General features: G+C 44.3%; 1 protein-coding gene across 5 annotated transcripts in view; it reads left to right on the top strand.

Annotated features, from left to right (window-relative positions):
• MYH10 (myosin heavy chain 10) overlaps positions 1–15,625 on the top strand; it is a 93,140-nt gene that overhangs the window by 36,720 nt on the left and 40,795 nt on the right. For 3 of the 5 annotated variants that reach the window (XM_042833368.1, XM_042833369.1, XM_042833370.1), the window contains 2 exons: positions 5,456–5,558; positions 14,565–14,657. In XM_042833368.1, the coding sequence (XP_042689302.1) occupies positions 5,456–5,558; positions 14,565–14,657 (196 nt within the window). Of the gene's footprint in view, positions 1–5,455; positions 5,559–10,932; positions 10,963–11,163; positions 13,149–14,564; positions 14,658–15,625 lie in introns of those variants that run through there. The other 2 variants (XM_042833372.1, XM_042833371.1) reach the window with 2 other exon arrangements.

The following is a 15,625-nucleotide window of genomic DNA, read 5'->3' as shown; positions in this document are numbered from 1 at the left end:
CCCTCTTCTTTTCACCCACATGCCCATACTCCATCTTTTAAGGAACCAAATACAGGCAGTGCCAGCAATTTGATGTTTCTTCTGGCTTAGAGGTTCACTGTAGGCCTAGCATCCATAAGAAATCAATTACAAAAAGTAGTATAACTTCATGCTGTGTGTATGCTGAAACAAGAACTCATACAGTGAGGTAGGATGTGAAATTGTGATGAGAAGCTGTGCAGGCTTTTCTGTCTTGAGAAGCTGCAGCTGCTGGAGTTTTGGGAAGTTTTATTGTTTTTCTTTGGATATTATTCTGTTAATGTTAAATAGAAGAGCTGCCAGGCCGTTGGAGGCTGATGACCAAGATGAAGAAATTTCTTCTGTGGTATATTAGGAATATGAGAAATATTCAAACCTCTCCTGGATTTGTTGTCTTTAACTGCAAGGCAGCTTTTGGAACTTCAAACATGAAAATGTGCCACATTGCACTTTTCTGAATCTAATAGATTCTAAATATGAGAATCTTACCACAAGCCTACGGTATTCTCAAAACTGAGACTAGGCTCGATAAACACTCATTTAGCAGATGCTTGCAGCCATACAAGGATATCTAATCTGAATTGGCTTCAGGAGGAGTGGTGGGGTGTGGAGGGAATAGAGGCTGCTTATTAAAGGACAACAGCAGCAAATACCAAGCATTTTTGTATACAACCTCTGGCCACAGTCCAGCTTGTAACATTCCCCAGACAACTGGTGTTGAGATGATGAGAAGCATCTAAAGGGGAATGGAGGAGCTGTAAAACAGCCTTGTAAACAGCAAAGCCTGTTAATGCCTCTTCTGTGCTAGTCCAAACTATCACTTACACCTCTTCATTACAGAGAATTAGTAGAGTGATTAAGGCATTCTTGTAATTGCAGGTCTCCACTGTAAATATCTGTTTGTTTATAACTGGCAGAAGATCTACTCGGTTGTGTCTGAGAATAAGTCTCTTTTGTTCTTTGCAGCCATTGTTGTGAGCACAAAGGCCTGTTGTTGGGCCTCTTACTTGCGCAGTCACTTACGTGTGTGCTCCCATGCTTGGGTGCCTTGGGCCTCTTTGCATGAAGCGAAGCGCCGCTGCCTGCAGGACTTCTGAGCAGCACGGCTTGTGAAATTGCTTGCTGAGGAGAACTGCTGCTCCTTCTGCCAAGCATTCAGCCGGGAGCACCTTCTGCTTCCACATAGCTGCCCATCCCTGAGCAGAACTGACACACTGAAACTCTTTGGGCAAGAGAAAGGTTTCGATCCAGGCTCCCAGTGTGCTGACCTCTTTGGTTAGTTCTTTGGTATTTTGAATCATGGAAGGATGACTGGTAATGGGATGTGTTTGGCACATTTGATCTGATCACCCAAAATATGTTTCAAACGCTTCACAAATGTTTTTGTTCAGCAGGAACTTGGTGTGTGGGCAGCAAAGCGAGGGGAAACCTCTGAATTTCAAAGCTTTCTTTGTGTGTGTGTGTGTGTGTGTGTGTGTGTGTGTGTGTGTGCACTCCTGTCCTGTGTGACTGGCAGTGCTGCATCTCACAGATGCTGCCTCACACCTGGTCTGCAGGTGGAACAGCTGGAACTTCAGGATGAGATGCTGGTGAGGTCCTGTGCTGCACTGACACAAGGTCACCTTGTGTCAAAGCTGCTGGGCAAGATGAGCGGCTGCTTCAGTTTGATTTTCCTTCAGAACAGTGTTTCCCCTTGGCACAGGTCTTCACAGCTGCAAGTTGTCCTGCTGGTGTAATTGCTGCTGCTATAGGCTCTGCTCACTGCTCTCCTGGAACTCAGATCTCTGCCTCTCTCCTGCATGCTGCCCCCTTGCTTTCTGACTAGCGGCTCATCTCTCACTGTGTTCCTTTGCCTGTCTTCTCAATGTCAGTCTGTCTAGCAGAAGAAATGCCTTTAACCTAAAGCTTGTGTAGTGGAAGTAGCAGCTTTGGGGGGGGTGGAAATAGTGCAGCTGGTTGAGAACTCAGTCGCTCATCACTGATTTTTTACCAACCAAATTGTAGCTGAGATGAATTTGCCTGAAGAGTACTTCCCTTCTTGAAAATGACAGCAGGTTTACATCCAGTGAGTTTAAAATCATGCAGAAGCTTTGAAGTGGTCATGCTAGCCAGTTTTTACCAATTTTTCCACGCAGGTTCGATGCTTATTCAAAGAAAAAGCTTTGCTGTTTTGTAGTGCTTTATCTCTAGAAACTATATTAATTTTCCTGTCAGGCTTCTTAACCATATCTGTAATGTCTGCATCAAGGGATAGCACCTTCAGTTAATTAATGGCACAGTGTTACTCATCCGACTGGAGGCCATTGCTAAAGATGGTCTGCTTGGATGATTCCACTTGATGTGCTTCTTGGCATGCTCCATAGTCAGAGCTGAGAGTTGAATTCATCTCACAAAACCTTGTTTTTGCTCATAATGGAATCAAGGCAGAATTAAGAGGTGAAGTGGTGACCCTGCTGGAGTCATTAGTGATGCTGCCATTGACTGAAGTAAGGCTAGGAGCTCAGCCAAGGGCTTTCATTGTTTAATTTATGGTAACATATTAATTGAGTTGTATTAAAACAAGGTTTTGAAAAAAGTTAATCTTTAGCTTTGTGATACCACTTACTCCATAAATATTGTACATAGCGTTACTGAAAGTTTACCTTTTTTGGGCAGGTTGGTAGAGGTAGAAGGCTTTAATTTATGTGTATAATTTATGTGTTTGACTTTCAGGGAAGGATCTAAAGTATGCAGATGTCCTTATTTCTATAAATGAAGAGGACTTCATCCTAAATCTTCTAATTCTTCTAGAGTGCATGGCAGCAGAGCTATCTAGCTTGGTATCTTGCAGGAAATATTTGGCATATTTGTAAGCTCCCAGAAGAGGAGAAGGAGGATGATAACATCCATCAGTATTGCTTTTGAATGAGAGCTCGTATAAAGACCTCTAAAAATCACTATTAGATCTAAAGGCTTTTTAACAAAAGGAATGTATCACAAGCTTTTGACCTTCCTATGCTGTGTGTATGCCAGAGAAGTGATTAGTGGGCTCCTAAAGCTGCGTGCTGTCCTTCTGAAGGCTGACATCTGGGCTGTGCTTGCTGTGCTATTTTCTTTGCACTAGGTGTTTCATCTGGTTCATCTTTTAAAACTTAATACATTGCTTTTGTAGTAGGTTGTTAAGCTCTAAAGTCCCAGCTAACTGTGTGTTTCCAAGCTCTGATGACAGTAAGAACAAATGGTATTGCTACAAAGTGTAAACGTTTGGCTGTGCTTATTTACTTCTGTTACGTGCTGGTACAGTTTATATTAACACAGCTTCGCCACCACGATCAAGGGGAAGCTAAATAAAGGGGAAGAAATAAAGCAAAAGTGAGAAGTAACCATGGGCATCTGAGGTTTACTTTTTCCTTCTCAATCTTCATGATTATCTGTTACAGTTTTGCAGCTTTCTGTGTGACGTCTCGCTGGGTAGAAATGGAACTTTCCTTTTTTTCCCTCTTTCTTTTAAATTCAGCAGAACCCCATGTATTTTCCCTTGTGGCAGTCCCAAGGTACTCAGCTTCTGTGCTGGGTATTGATGATTTCTTGGCAGAAAGGGAACCTGGTTACCCATTAGCTAATTCTCAGCGCAGTCTTTGTAACCAGCTCTTCAGATTATACATCCCAAGGTTTTTTGTATTGCATGCATCCAGCACAGCTGGTTTATTCGGTGAGTCCTGAGGGACTTCCCCCTGTCTCCTAAATGTTTTTCAGTAGTCCAGTGCCAGTGATTTCTACATGTTCTTATGGTGTTATTGTGCAATTATACTCATTTTCTCATGATGAAGGTCTGCAGCAGTGGGGTGGCAGTAGGTGGTGGCTGCCACGACTGCAATCAAGTGCCCTGGGTGACCCCCAGGCTGTGCTGCACATCCCCCTCGCATGGTGCAGTGCTCTCAGCTAACACAGCTCTGCCAGCTCCAACAGGCAGAGTGACCCCAGCATTCCCACCCAGCTCTTTCACGCTGCTCTTCCAGGCTGGCTTTGCTCAGGCACTGGGCTGCTCCTGGCCTGCTGGTGGAGCAGTGCTCACCTCCTGCCTGCTACCACAAGGTCATCTCTCCCAGCGCAGTTCTGTGTGGCGCCTGTGATGTGAGGGGATGGAGGGTGGATGGAATCCATTCTCTATGAAAACATGGGGTAATGTTGTCTGCATATGCAAAGCTACAGTTTCAGCTGCTGTGTTGTCCCATTTTTGTAGATGTTGGGTGTAACATGAGGTAGGGTGCTTCCGAGTTGCCTACCTGACCTGATTTGGAGGTATCCAATACCAGGAGGACACACTGCCGCAAAACCAACACGTGCAGCTTGGTTAGGAAGGGGTTTATGGAGGCTGCAGAAGGATGCACTTGGATCCCCCTAGGAAAATAAGTTTCCATTTAAAAACCTCAAGTGAGAAACCTGCAGGCAGGCAGCATGTATCCTTGCGGTTCTCAGAGCTGGTTGCTTTCTGGATGCTGGGAACCACCATTCAATGACAGAAGAGCTTCAGCTCTTTCAGTGCAACACCATGTAACAAAATGCCTTTTAGTTTGCTGTTCTTGACATGTGAGTCCCTGTTGCACTTGACATGAAATCTCTTTGCAGTGATTAACAGCCAGTTGCATCATTAAGGCAGACCTGGTAGTCTCTGTGAGTGGATTTATTTAAAATAACAGTCCATAGCATCATTTGTGTTTGCTGTGCTGTGGGCTTGGCCAAAGCTCTGCCTGTACTGTGTAGGCAGTTGAGTTTAGGGTACCCCATATGGAGACCTTCCAGTGCATTCTGATGTTCTGCTTTCAATCTGTCTTAAGAATAACAGTATGTCAGCTGCCTCTATTGATGGGAGCACCGTACCTCTCTGCACCAGTTCATTTCGTAATGAATGGATGTAGCCCCGTGGCTACAAGTGTGTTTGAAGCCAGCTCACAGACTGAGAGGAGCCGTGGAGAGTCTGAGTGCTCAAAGTGTGCCTTGCTGTATTTTGAAACATCTGGAGATGTTGAGAGTTTCCGTCAGCTTGGTAATTCTCATCACCAGGTCCTGGAATACGAGATGCACTAAATGTTTAATAGTTTAAATGTATGTATTTGCAGTCTGGAAAAAAATCTGTCTCTGGGCAAAGAACAGGTCTGTTTCTCATTACTTACAGTACCATAGGAATTCAGGCATCTAGTCAGAAGCTTTTAATCAAACAAATGTTACATATTGTATCAACATCCTAATGCTGAGGAGATCTTTAGGATGAAGGAGGCATTTTAAACAAATACTTTGCAGCTCCTTGCAAAACTCCGGGGTTTTGGTTGTAGATGGTTACTGAAGTTCTGTTGCACAGTTTGAGCTGTGAATGGAATGACTGGGGGTTGTCATTATCAAAGCATTGACAAACTGTTGAAAAATCAATTTTGAGGAAAATGTTTAAAATGTTTTGCAGAGGCGAATCTGGTGCCGGGAAGACTGAGAACACTAAGAAGGTTATTCAGTACCTTGCTCACGTTGCTTCCTCCCATAAAGGAAGAAAGGACCATAATATTCCTGTAAGTTGGGAAATCTTCTCTTTCTTTATTGTTCTACCAAATTCTATTGAAAATAAAATAATAAAATTAATTAACGATGAGCTGTAATGAAATCCTTGCATCTTTGATCAACCATTTTCTCTTTAGTGGCTGAAACGAACACCTAGCGATGGCATTTCCATTTCATGTCAGCTATTTAACTTTTGTGAGATAATAGGCTTTATGCAGGAATTACTATTAGAAACAGTATCAAAACTTTCTGATGCAGTAAATCCCAGTTTCCTAAAGGTATTTCATTAGCATGAACGATGGACTTGTTTCCTATCAGATGCAGTCTTTAATACTAGTATGTGTGAACTGGCTTGCATAGTATCATAGAATCACCAATGTTGGGAAGGTCCTCCAAGACCTTCCAGTCCAACCATCCACCCACCACCAATATTTCCCACTAACCCACATCCCTCAGTAAAACATCTGACTGTTTCTTCAACATCTCCAGGGATGGTGCTTCCACCACCTCCTCAGGCAGCCCATTCCAGCGCCTGGCCACTCCTTCAGAGAAGATATTTTTCCTAATATCCAACCTGAACCTCCCCTGTTGCCATGCAAAGCTGTTCCCTGTCATCCAATTGCTAGTTACACGTGAATGGGCTCAAATATCTATTACTATGAGCACTTGGAGCACTTTGCAGTGAAGTACTTACTTAACTTTACTGTCAGGCAAGTAGGTAGCTCTCACCTGTGCTGGTGTGTGCACACCTTTCTCCAGGAGTACCACAGGTTGAAAGCTTTCAGGGTGCATTTTCTGGCTTAGCAGCACCTCCTGCTACTTCCCTGCTGCATAACACTAAGCACTAGGATGCTCAGAGCTGTCAGTCTTCCTATGTCAAGGCTTGAATTTCTGGAGAAACAGATATTGAGTTGGGATGAATTTATGAAGAAAGGAAAGCCAAGGATTTGAAGGGAGAGAAACAGAAAGAATACTTTGGAGATAGATTTGGAGAAATCTAGTTGAAAGCAGGGGGAAACTTGAATCTTCCCTCTACTTGAAAGCAAATGACGTGGCTCTGTAAGTTACTGCTTATTCAAATTGTTGCTGGTTTATTGCACAGAGCAAATCAATGTTAGGTTTTCTCAGAGCATGTCATGCAGTCTGAATGGACTGCAGGCTGTCTCATCTGTCACAGGCCTTAAAGGGAAGTCTTTGCGATGGAGCATCAACAGTACTGGACAGATTTTTGTACATTACTTACTAGGGGTGTGTGTGGGTTTGCAGAAGGCTATTTAGAATGTCTTCCATAAGATGTGGTTTTCTGCATGGGTTCTGGCTTGTGGGAGTTATTGGCTTTCCACTGAATAACCTTGAGCAGAACCTGCACCTTTTACTATTTCTGCATGAGTAAAATTGTCCACACCTTTCTGGGGGTAAGGGAATTATGCAGCCTGGATCTGTAACAGCTATTCTTAAATATGCTGTGATAGCTTAGGGTGCCTCTGTTCAAAAGAGACTTCTGCAACCCAGAGACCTCCTGCCAGCTGCTCTTTTGAGTGGATCACGCTTGTAAGTTAGATGAGGTTGCTCAAGACTGCTGAGCTGTTTTGGAAAGCTCAAGGGATGGGGATTACACAGCCTCTATGGGAGCCCATTCCAGTGCCTGACCACTTGGAGCCTCATTTCTGACTGTGTAAAAGAGATTGGATATTGGCCTCATTTGTGCTGTGTTTCCACTTTGTGCCAGTATAGTTGCTAAAAGAAGCACCCCTTTGTCAGCATAACAATTCCTGTGGCCACTCACTGGCTTGGAAACTGATACAGGCTCAGGCTGTGCTCTTAATGTCAGCCTGGCTTCAGCGGAGATGAATATTTGTATGAATTGAGGGGATACAGGGAAAGGGGTAAGCTGGGTGCGACGTGTTGGTGAGGGGGAGGGTGAGCTGCTTTCTTTAAGGCAATGTTGGCAAATGCAGTTTAAAGCACAGTCTAACCAGGAGTTTAATTTCCTCCCCCATGAGATCGTTTGTGTTGGTGATGTTCATCCCCAGAGTTCTGAAGGTGGCTGTTGTGATTGGCTGCTTTGTGAACCATCGTTGGCATGATGGAGACTGGGGAAGCTTTTATTTCTCACATAACATAGTTTTACCCCCCCAAAAAGGAATAGGTCCTGAATGAAAGTTGGATGCTTTGACTGTGTGCTTCATTCACTGTTGTGCCTTATTAAGCACCAAATGAAGTATTTCTGAAACACACAGACTGTGTAAGCAAAACAGCTTTGGAAATGAATTTCCCTTTCTGTAACAACTTGTTTTTACTTATTGCAGACAGCACCCAACCTACATAACTAACACCCAGAAGTTTAGAAGTGTCAGAACTGGAGTTGTATACACGGCCCCAGTTTGTTCCTGTTGACATATTCATTGAAAACTGCAGAGGTTCAGTAGTGATCTGCAGTACTGCTCTGTACAACACTTGTGTTCTCACAGAGGAGATGCTAAATAGTCTTGTTAAATAGACTGTGAGTTAGGGATTTGTTTTTATCCATCCTCATAAATTACTGACACGCTTATTAGTGAGATATCTGAGTTCTGCATGGCTTTTTTTATGAAGCACTTTGCACGGTGATGAAGGAACAGTTATTTTCCCAGTGCTGTTCTAGGGTTACCTTCAGCCTGACAGACTTGTGAAGATGCTACAAAAACTCAGCTTCCAGTTGGGCGCCTCAGGTCTCACTGGAGTAACACTTCAAATTCTACATCACCAGGTGCGTTCCTCAGGAGCACGTGAGGAGCAGCACACAGAGCTGTACTGTCACTTGGAGCACAGCGTGGCCGTGTTTGGTATTCAGAACTTGGCTGCGAGGCTTTTGCCTCAGTAGGGCTCTCCTGTGCCCCTGCAGTGGGTTGGGTGAGGTCCACTGTGAAAGAGAAGCAGTATTAACTGTGGATCGTGGCTGAGCTAGATGATATCGAGTCTCTTATCTAGGAGTGGAGTAGGCTTTCTAGAGACACGTGAGGGAGGGAGCACTAAAAACATGAGCTGAAGGTGGGGTGGCAGTGAGCCTGGATCATTCACAGCGAGCTTGGTTGGCTTCACAGAGGGCACACGGGCTGCTGGGTTGGTGTGCAGCAAGGGAGGAAGCTGGAAGGTGTTTGTTGACAGCTGAAAACTTACAGCTTCACGTTCAACAGATTTGACCTCTGAAGACTGCGGGAGAGGGGGATGTTGAGAACTTTGCAAGTAGATCTGGTTCATGGTTTATTCAGTTGCTGACTGTGCCGTGTGTAGAGCAGCCTTACAAAGAGTCATGGTGCTTTAACTCAGCTGTCTCAGCCTGGAGGTGACCCACACTGTTATCTCCTGCTGTGCTCAGCTGCCCCTGGGCCATGTGTAGCACCTCCTCTGCTCTCAGTTATTTTTCTGGGTGGTGAGGAGATGTGGAGGCGACGTTTGAAATGAGAAGAAGAAAACAAGGTTGGGTAACTGGACAGAGTAGGGTGGGAAACCAGTGAGAGAGGGATTTGAACAGATTGAGGAAGAAGACATGGACAGAAAGGAGAGTTCTGTTTAGCTTTGTGACTCATCAGTCACCAGCGTACTGGGGGTAGGAATAAGAAAAAAGACTGGAACGTGTTAATGCATGTGTTACAGAGCTGCTTTACTGCAGTTGTGTAGTGAGCCCTAATTCTAACTCCTGCATTCTGCTTTGGTTTACAAACACCATGGGTTTAGTTGCTGCAAAATACAGAAATAAAGTAGAATGCATACCCAGCTTTCCAAAGGGATGAAAAAAGTGCTGCTTACTGCCCAGGGATCACTGCTAACTTGCATGTATTGCAGGCTATGTGGGGTTGGGGAATGCTGCCTATGGGCAGATCTGGACCCTATTTGTGGTCAGGTATTTGTAATCAGCAGATAATGTAATAGCAAGACTGAAAATAAGTAGCCGAGTTCTATTAATGACATCCATCACTACAGACTCTATTTCTACTCTTCTGAACCTGAGCTGGGCAGTGCCAGAATGAAAGGAATGCCTGTTTTCTTTCTCAGTAATCAATACAAGACCTCTATTTTCACTAAAATCTAGCTCTCTTGCTGATGCTGCTGTAAGCCTCAGAAATAGCTGTGATTACTTAATTACTGCATTGGCCTTTGAAGGTGAAATGCAAAGTTGTTTAATTTGTTTCATTAACTTCAGAAGAGATATAATTGGTTTTGGAGCACAGGACCTTGGGTTGGCTGGCTCATATGGAGGCTCCCCTTGATGAGGATTTCCCAGGTGTGCTGTAACTGCCCTAATTGAATGGGAGATGTTAAATGTCTGATGGTGCTCAGCCCTGTTCCTAGTGAGGAAATGAGACCTGGAGAGAGCAGTGCAGTAAGCAGCTAAGCCTCTGAGTTGTGCCTGTCGTTTCCCACTGTTTGAGGTCTGCTGGTCTTAGACTGCAATGTTGAACCTGATTTTCAGATGCCAGCGTTGTTTTCCAAGCAGGTATGATTGAGCTGTGCTGAATTCACACAGCTTATCTGAATGAGGTGAGGTTCTGGCAGCTGCTTTGAGGAACTCTGTGCAAATCTGTTTTCTTGCACTAAAGCAGTTCTAGAGCTTCAAACTAAGAGGCAATCAGTGGATACCAAGTATCTGACTTTGGTGTGGAGCTCTGTGTCGTACAGTATTTCTCCCCCTCAGGCTCTGTGCTGTGAAGCTTAAGTTTGGAAAACTTGCAGGTGGAGTCAAGAATATAATAATGAAACCAAAAACGCGTGCTGCTGCAGGAACTGTGCAGAGTTGAACTGTGGGTTTATTTCCCATTCATAGCCCCTTTCCTGGTAAATCTTGTAGGTATTTCAGTTTAAGATTTCGCTTCTTTTGATGCTTGCTCTTGAGTGAAAGAAACAAACCTGGTCTTGGTTGGAGGCTCTGCATCTGTTAAATATTTGATGTGCAGCCCAGAAATAAAACTTCAGATGTTTTAAGGATTGCTTTCCTTACAGGTTCTGCCATAACCTGCCTTATTCTTTAAGGAGTAGCGATCATTTCATTCATACAAAACCACCTTACTGGGACTGTAGAAATAGTTGTTTAGCATTATGGGTGTTTATTTGGCAGAACTGTGGAAAGCTGTAAAACAAATCACGCCATTGCCCTTTTCTCTTGCTGCTCAAGGTCCCTCTGTCATCTTGTATTGTATTTGAAATTAGTTCTTTGCATAAGAATGGGTTTTAGCATTTTGAGCATGCAATGGCAAGTGAATAACTCCCTTTCTAAAACCAAATAGTTTGTATGAAGTGAGTAGTATATAGTTAAACTAAACCTGCTGACATGAATAATGTGGGATGTGACTTGCAGCTGGAATGCCTGCTTGCTAACATGTGCGTTTGTTTGTTTGCAACGAGCAGCCCGAATCACCCAAACCCGTGAAACATCAGGCAAGTGGTTTTCTTTATGCTTTTAAAGTTATGTAGGTGACCTTCATCTCTATTTTCTGTCGATTTCCATTTATCTGCACAAGCTTTCCCCCACGTTCTATACTGTAATAGTAATTTCAGTAACTATTTAAGTGGCTTTGTTGAGAGCATGGGCTGGTGAAGAGCTTACAGGCTCCAAGGCGTTGCAGAGCACTGCTCCTCACACCATGGGTGTCCCTGTCCTGGAGCACCTGGGTAACCTCATCTTGAGCTGAGCTTCTCCAGGGTGCTGTGTGCATGCTGAGTTAGTGTGCCGTAAGGGAGGACAGCAGTTCTTTGTGCTAAATAAAGGATGGGGGTCATTGGAGCTGGCAAAATGCTTCTGGTTAACATATGATTTTCCCTGAATGTTTTTATAGCTGCTCAGGTAACCTGGTCAAAGCTTCAGTTCTCAGGTGTGTAGGGCTTGGTGTATCTGTTTGACTCCAGAAGTGGAGCATCCCCATGGCCCACCAAACTAGGTGGTGTAAGTGCCGTGTGCCTGCCCAGCTGAGTTAGCACTCAGTCCCAGCTGCTGTCATCTCGGGCTGGTTGGAGCTGCAGGCTCATGCTGCCCAGCCCTGTCCTGGGCCAGCAGCCACCCCACTCCAGCTCACCTTGCCCGTGCTGTGCGGCATTGCTTCTGAGCATCAAGAGGAGAATAAGATGGAAGCTGTGGGTAAGACTGGGGGAAGAAGAGCTTGTTCCCACATATCATGCGAGATGCATGCTCCAGTCTCTAACCTGAGATGGTAAGTGATGCCTCTTTGTCGTGGGCATGAGCTTTTCAAATAAGGAGAACGCTTTGCAGTGGCTCTGTGTGATACAGACGAGGCCTGGTAACTCAAGAACTGCCATGAGTTAAGTTAGCTGGTTGCATTCTCCCCCCATTTTCTGAAAGCTGACCGTAGTGCATCTCAACTCCCAGTGGGGAAGGGGAAAGGAGGGAGCTTTGGTTTACTGGAGGCAGCAGGAAGCCACACGGACAGCGGTGGTGCCTTTGCCAGTGTGTGGTAACTCCTTAAAGCCCTGTAACCCAATCGTGTGTCGGAGCCCCGTGGTCTCATTTTCAGAAGTTACAGACATTCTTCATATTTAACCTGATCCTTCCTCCATCTAAACCTCAGACAATTCAAAGTTGTGGGCTTTTTCTTTTTACTCAAGAATTTCCTTGTTCCAGAAATAAAGCACTGAGTTAACTCTCCTTTAGCTTAGACTCAGCGTGCAGTTGAACTGAATTATTTGTTGGCAGACATTTGAAATGTATCGGTGGAAACGTGCTAATCCAGAAGTGTTGATATTGCATAAACCGTAATCATTAACATCTCTGTTTCGATGTCATTTTGAACTACAGAGTGGACCCCTGTTGTATGTGAGTAGCATGTAGCTCCCTGCTCCCCAGTCTTCACAACGACCCAAGCCACTGGGATGCTGGTGTTTCTGAAACTGAGACAACAACCCGTCCTTATCTTAACGTTGTCCTGCATGATGTATTGCATGACTTCACTTTTTCCACGATTTCAATACTGCTTTTTCCAAGTTCTGGTTAGATGCCTATGCTGGAGATATGCCTGTAGACCAAACTTAAACTGTTTCCAAAGCACTGAATGCTTCCTTAGAAATGTTTTTGACTCTAAAGCAATCTATCTAGAAATGAAAACCACTAAATCCAGTTTAAAATGTTCTACCACCGTTCTTTTCAGCAGCTGTTCTGCACTGTGCAAAGGTTTGCACGTAGCAATGGCTGTGGAAAGTCCACGTGTGAAGGACAGCAGCAGAGCTGGCCGGGCTGCAGTCACTGCTTCTCACCTCTCTGATGGCACTGCTGAGTGCTTCCTTCAAACCCCCTGAGATAATCATAAAAATGCACTACAAAACTGACTGCGTTGTGCTGGAGAACACCAGTGGGGTGATTTCATGTTGCGTTGCAGGCGTTCCTGTGCACAAGGCTGAATTAGTGCTGTGGTGCACAGAAGCACTTAAAGCATGGTCAAAGCATTCTGGAGTGCAGAGCTTTCAGGCAGCACAGCGATGCTCTGTAGAAAAGCTCAATTCTGAAGTCAGTATGCTTTCTTTTCCAGAATAGATAGAATTTGAAATGTAAGCTGTGACATGCTTGCTGCGTTTAATATACGTAGCGTGGTTTGTTTCAAGCTGTGTGCAGCATGGTAAGCAAGCTTTTCATTTTTATTTGGTGTCTGAACAGGAGCTGCAGTGTGGTTGGGAGAGGGGATGGGAGGAATGGTGTCAGCAAATGCTTTTTCCTGTCTGACACCTCTGTGTAGGAATTGCTTAAGACTATGAACTGCTTACGTCCACACAGCAGCTGTAACAGTGATCTTATTTCCTTCAAACTGCACGTTTTATCGATTTAAAAGTACTCCTAAGGGCTGTGATGTTGTCAGCCCCAGCTGTGGTTCATTGGCACTGTGGCCCAAGTGTGGTCAGGGCTGAGCTGCATGCGTTTAGTTTTTCTCAGTTCTTTGGAGTCCATAGAATATGTAGTCCCAAAGGAATGTTTGGATGTAACCAAGTTCTGAGCAGGTCCTGTTAGAAAGCAAACAGCCATTTGTTTCCCGAAGGACTTGAAATACAATTGAGTATTAAAAATCAAAGTCTCAGGTGTTAACCTGTAAAATTCCTGTGTGAGAATCTGCCTCGAGGAGGTCTAAAGAGACTGAAGTTTCCATTCCAAAATGCTCAGTGTGGGGCCTGTGTTCATCTACACTATAAACAGTTGGAAAAAGCAGGTTTATGAGCACAAACGTCAGTTTTTGAGACTACATCCCAGAGAGATGCAGCTTCACTTCTAATTTTTTAAACTATCTTTTAAAGCAGGAAAACAGTGTCATACTTTCCTGTGTGCATCCGTGCCTCTGGGGCTCGTGGAAGCAGCACAGACTTCTTTTGTTAGCAGAGCTCCTCGTGGGCAGCAATTGTAAAAGCTGTTGTGCAATTTCCTCAAGATAAGTGCTTTGATTTCTACATCCATTGGCTTGGGCTGAAGGAAGCACTTAAAAAAGAAATATTAAAGATGCCTAGCAATTTTGGCAGAATTGGGCAGTTTGAAAATGATCTTTGCATTTGGTGTTACTCAATTCCCACTGTGCCGCTGTGACATACTTGTAGGTGCATTCAGGTCAGAGATGTTACAGTGACATGAGTGTGTGACTGATGGGAAATGAGCACTTCACCGATTTCAAATTCAGTGTGGAAAATGAATGTGCTGTCAAATAGCTAAAGAGAGTGAAAAATCTTTAATTAGTTTTTTTCCTCTCAGGCATTTGAAGTCTGTGCCTAATTTCATCAGCCCTAGATGTGAATTTTTGTTTTCCATCTTCAATGATTTGCAATATCCATGGAGTCCTGTTCAGTCCCCCCTGTGTGTGTATTAAACGAGCACAGAGCACAATCTTCACTGGATGGAAGAGACTGCAGTGAGGGGAGGGCTGATGACCTCCTGAAGATGGTCCCACTGCCACCAGCTGGGTAAAGTGACTGTCAGGAAGAAGCAGGATGTAGGAAGCTTTCACCACGTGCACGGTGTTCATGTCCATGTGCTATTCTGTTTGTGTGGCTTTTAGGGGGAGCTGGAGCGTCAGCTTCTTCAGGCAAATCCCATTCTGGAATCCTTCGGGAACGCGAAGACGGTGAAAAACGACAACTCCTCCCGCTTTGTGAGTGATCCCTTTTCTCTTGGAGTCTGTAAATCGCATGACTGCTTGTGGAGAAATTCCTCTTCACAAGTTTAGCTGGTACCAAAAGGTTTCTTCACTATTTCCTTGGTGGCCTCAGGTTCTGCTGTAATGCCTTCTGAATTGTGCTGGAGTCACTGAGGATGCATCTTTGTTGGCTTTTGACAAAACTTGCTTTAATTTTACCCAGTCTGTAGTGTCCACTGTTGTTGAGCTGCCAATGGTATTCGTAGTGTAACAGATACATCTGTGCCATGGAGCTGAACGGTGACTTGCATGCACAAATCACTGCTGAATGATGATAGAGTCTGAAGAGATGCAGCACCTCTGGGATTTGGCGGAGTGTGTTGCCTTCCTGTCAATAGCTGCTGATTGGTTTAGGGAGAATATCCTCAACTTATGGAAGAACAAGGCACCAAGCTTACATATAAAAACTGCTCTAAATTTCAATGCCCTTTTGACTGCTTTACTGAAGGGAAGCCAGGAAGATAGCATGACTTACATTTGAGGGCAGAGCACTGCTGTAGCTGATTGAGTTTGGATGGGTTGGTGCCTTCTGCTTCAATGGTAGGTGACTTCTTTTCTTGTGTTCCTTTGAAGCCATTGGTGGAATTTGGGGTGAAAAAGCTGTCTTCTGTTTTCAGGGAAAAGTCGTTTATAGTGCAGCTTTAAAAGTGTGTGGGAGGCATTAAATCTTTTCTCTCGCAAGAACTGAACTAAAATTTACAGAATAAATGAAAGATTTTTGGCTGCCTGATCTTTCAGCGGCTGCCTGGATTCATTTGTATAAAATCAGCTCAAGCGATGAGGGCTCTGGGGGGTTGCATGACTGAATCCTTCTGTGTTAGCAGTCAAGAAGGGAGAGCAGAGTACTACAGAAATTCAACTTTTTGATAACTTTATAGCCACGTTGGTTGCAGTACTGGCTGATACTCATACATGTTATGATA

This window comes from Centrocercus urophasianus, unplaced genomic scaffold (assembly GCF_019232065.1).
Source record: "Centrocercus urophasianus isolate 14NV4802_14NV808 unplaced genomic scaffold, USGS_Curo_1.0 seq_41, whole genome shotgun sequence".
Taxonomy (NCBI): Eukaryota; Metazoa; Chordata; class Aves; order Galliformes; family Phasianidae; genus Centrocercus; species Centrocercus urophasianus.
The sequence above is the reverse complement of the archived record's forward strand: the minus strand, read 5'-3'. Positions and strand labels throughout refer to the sequence as shown.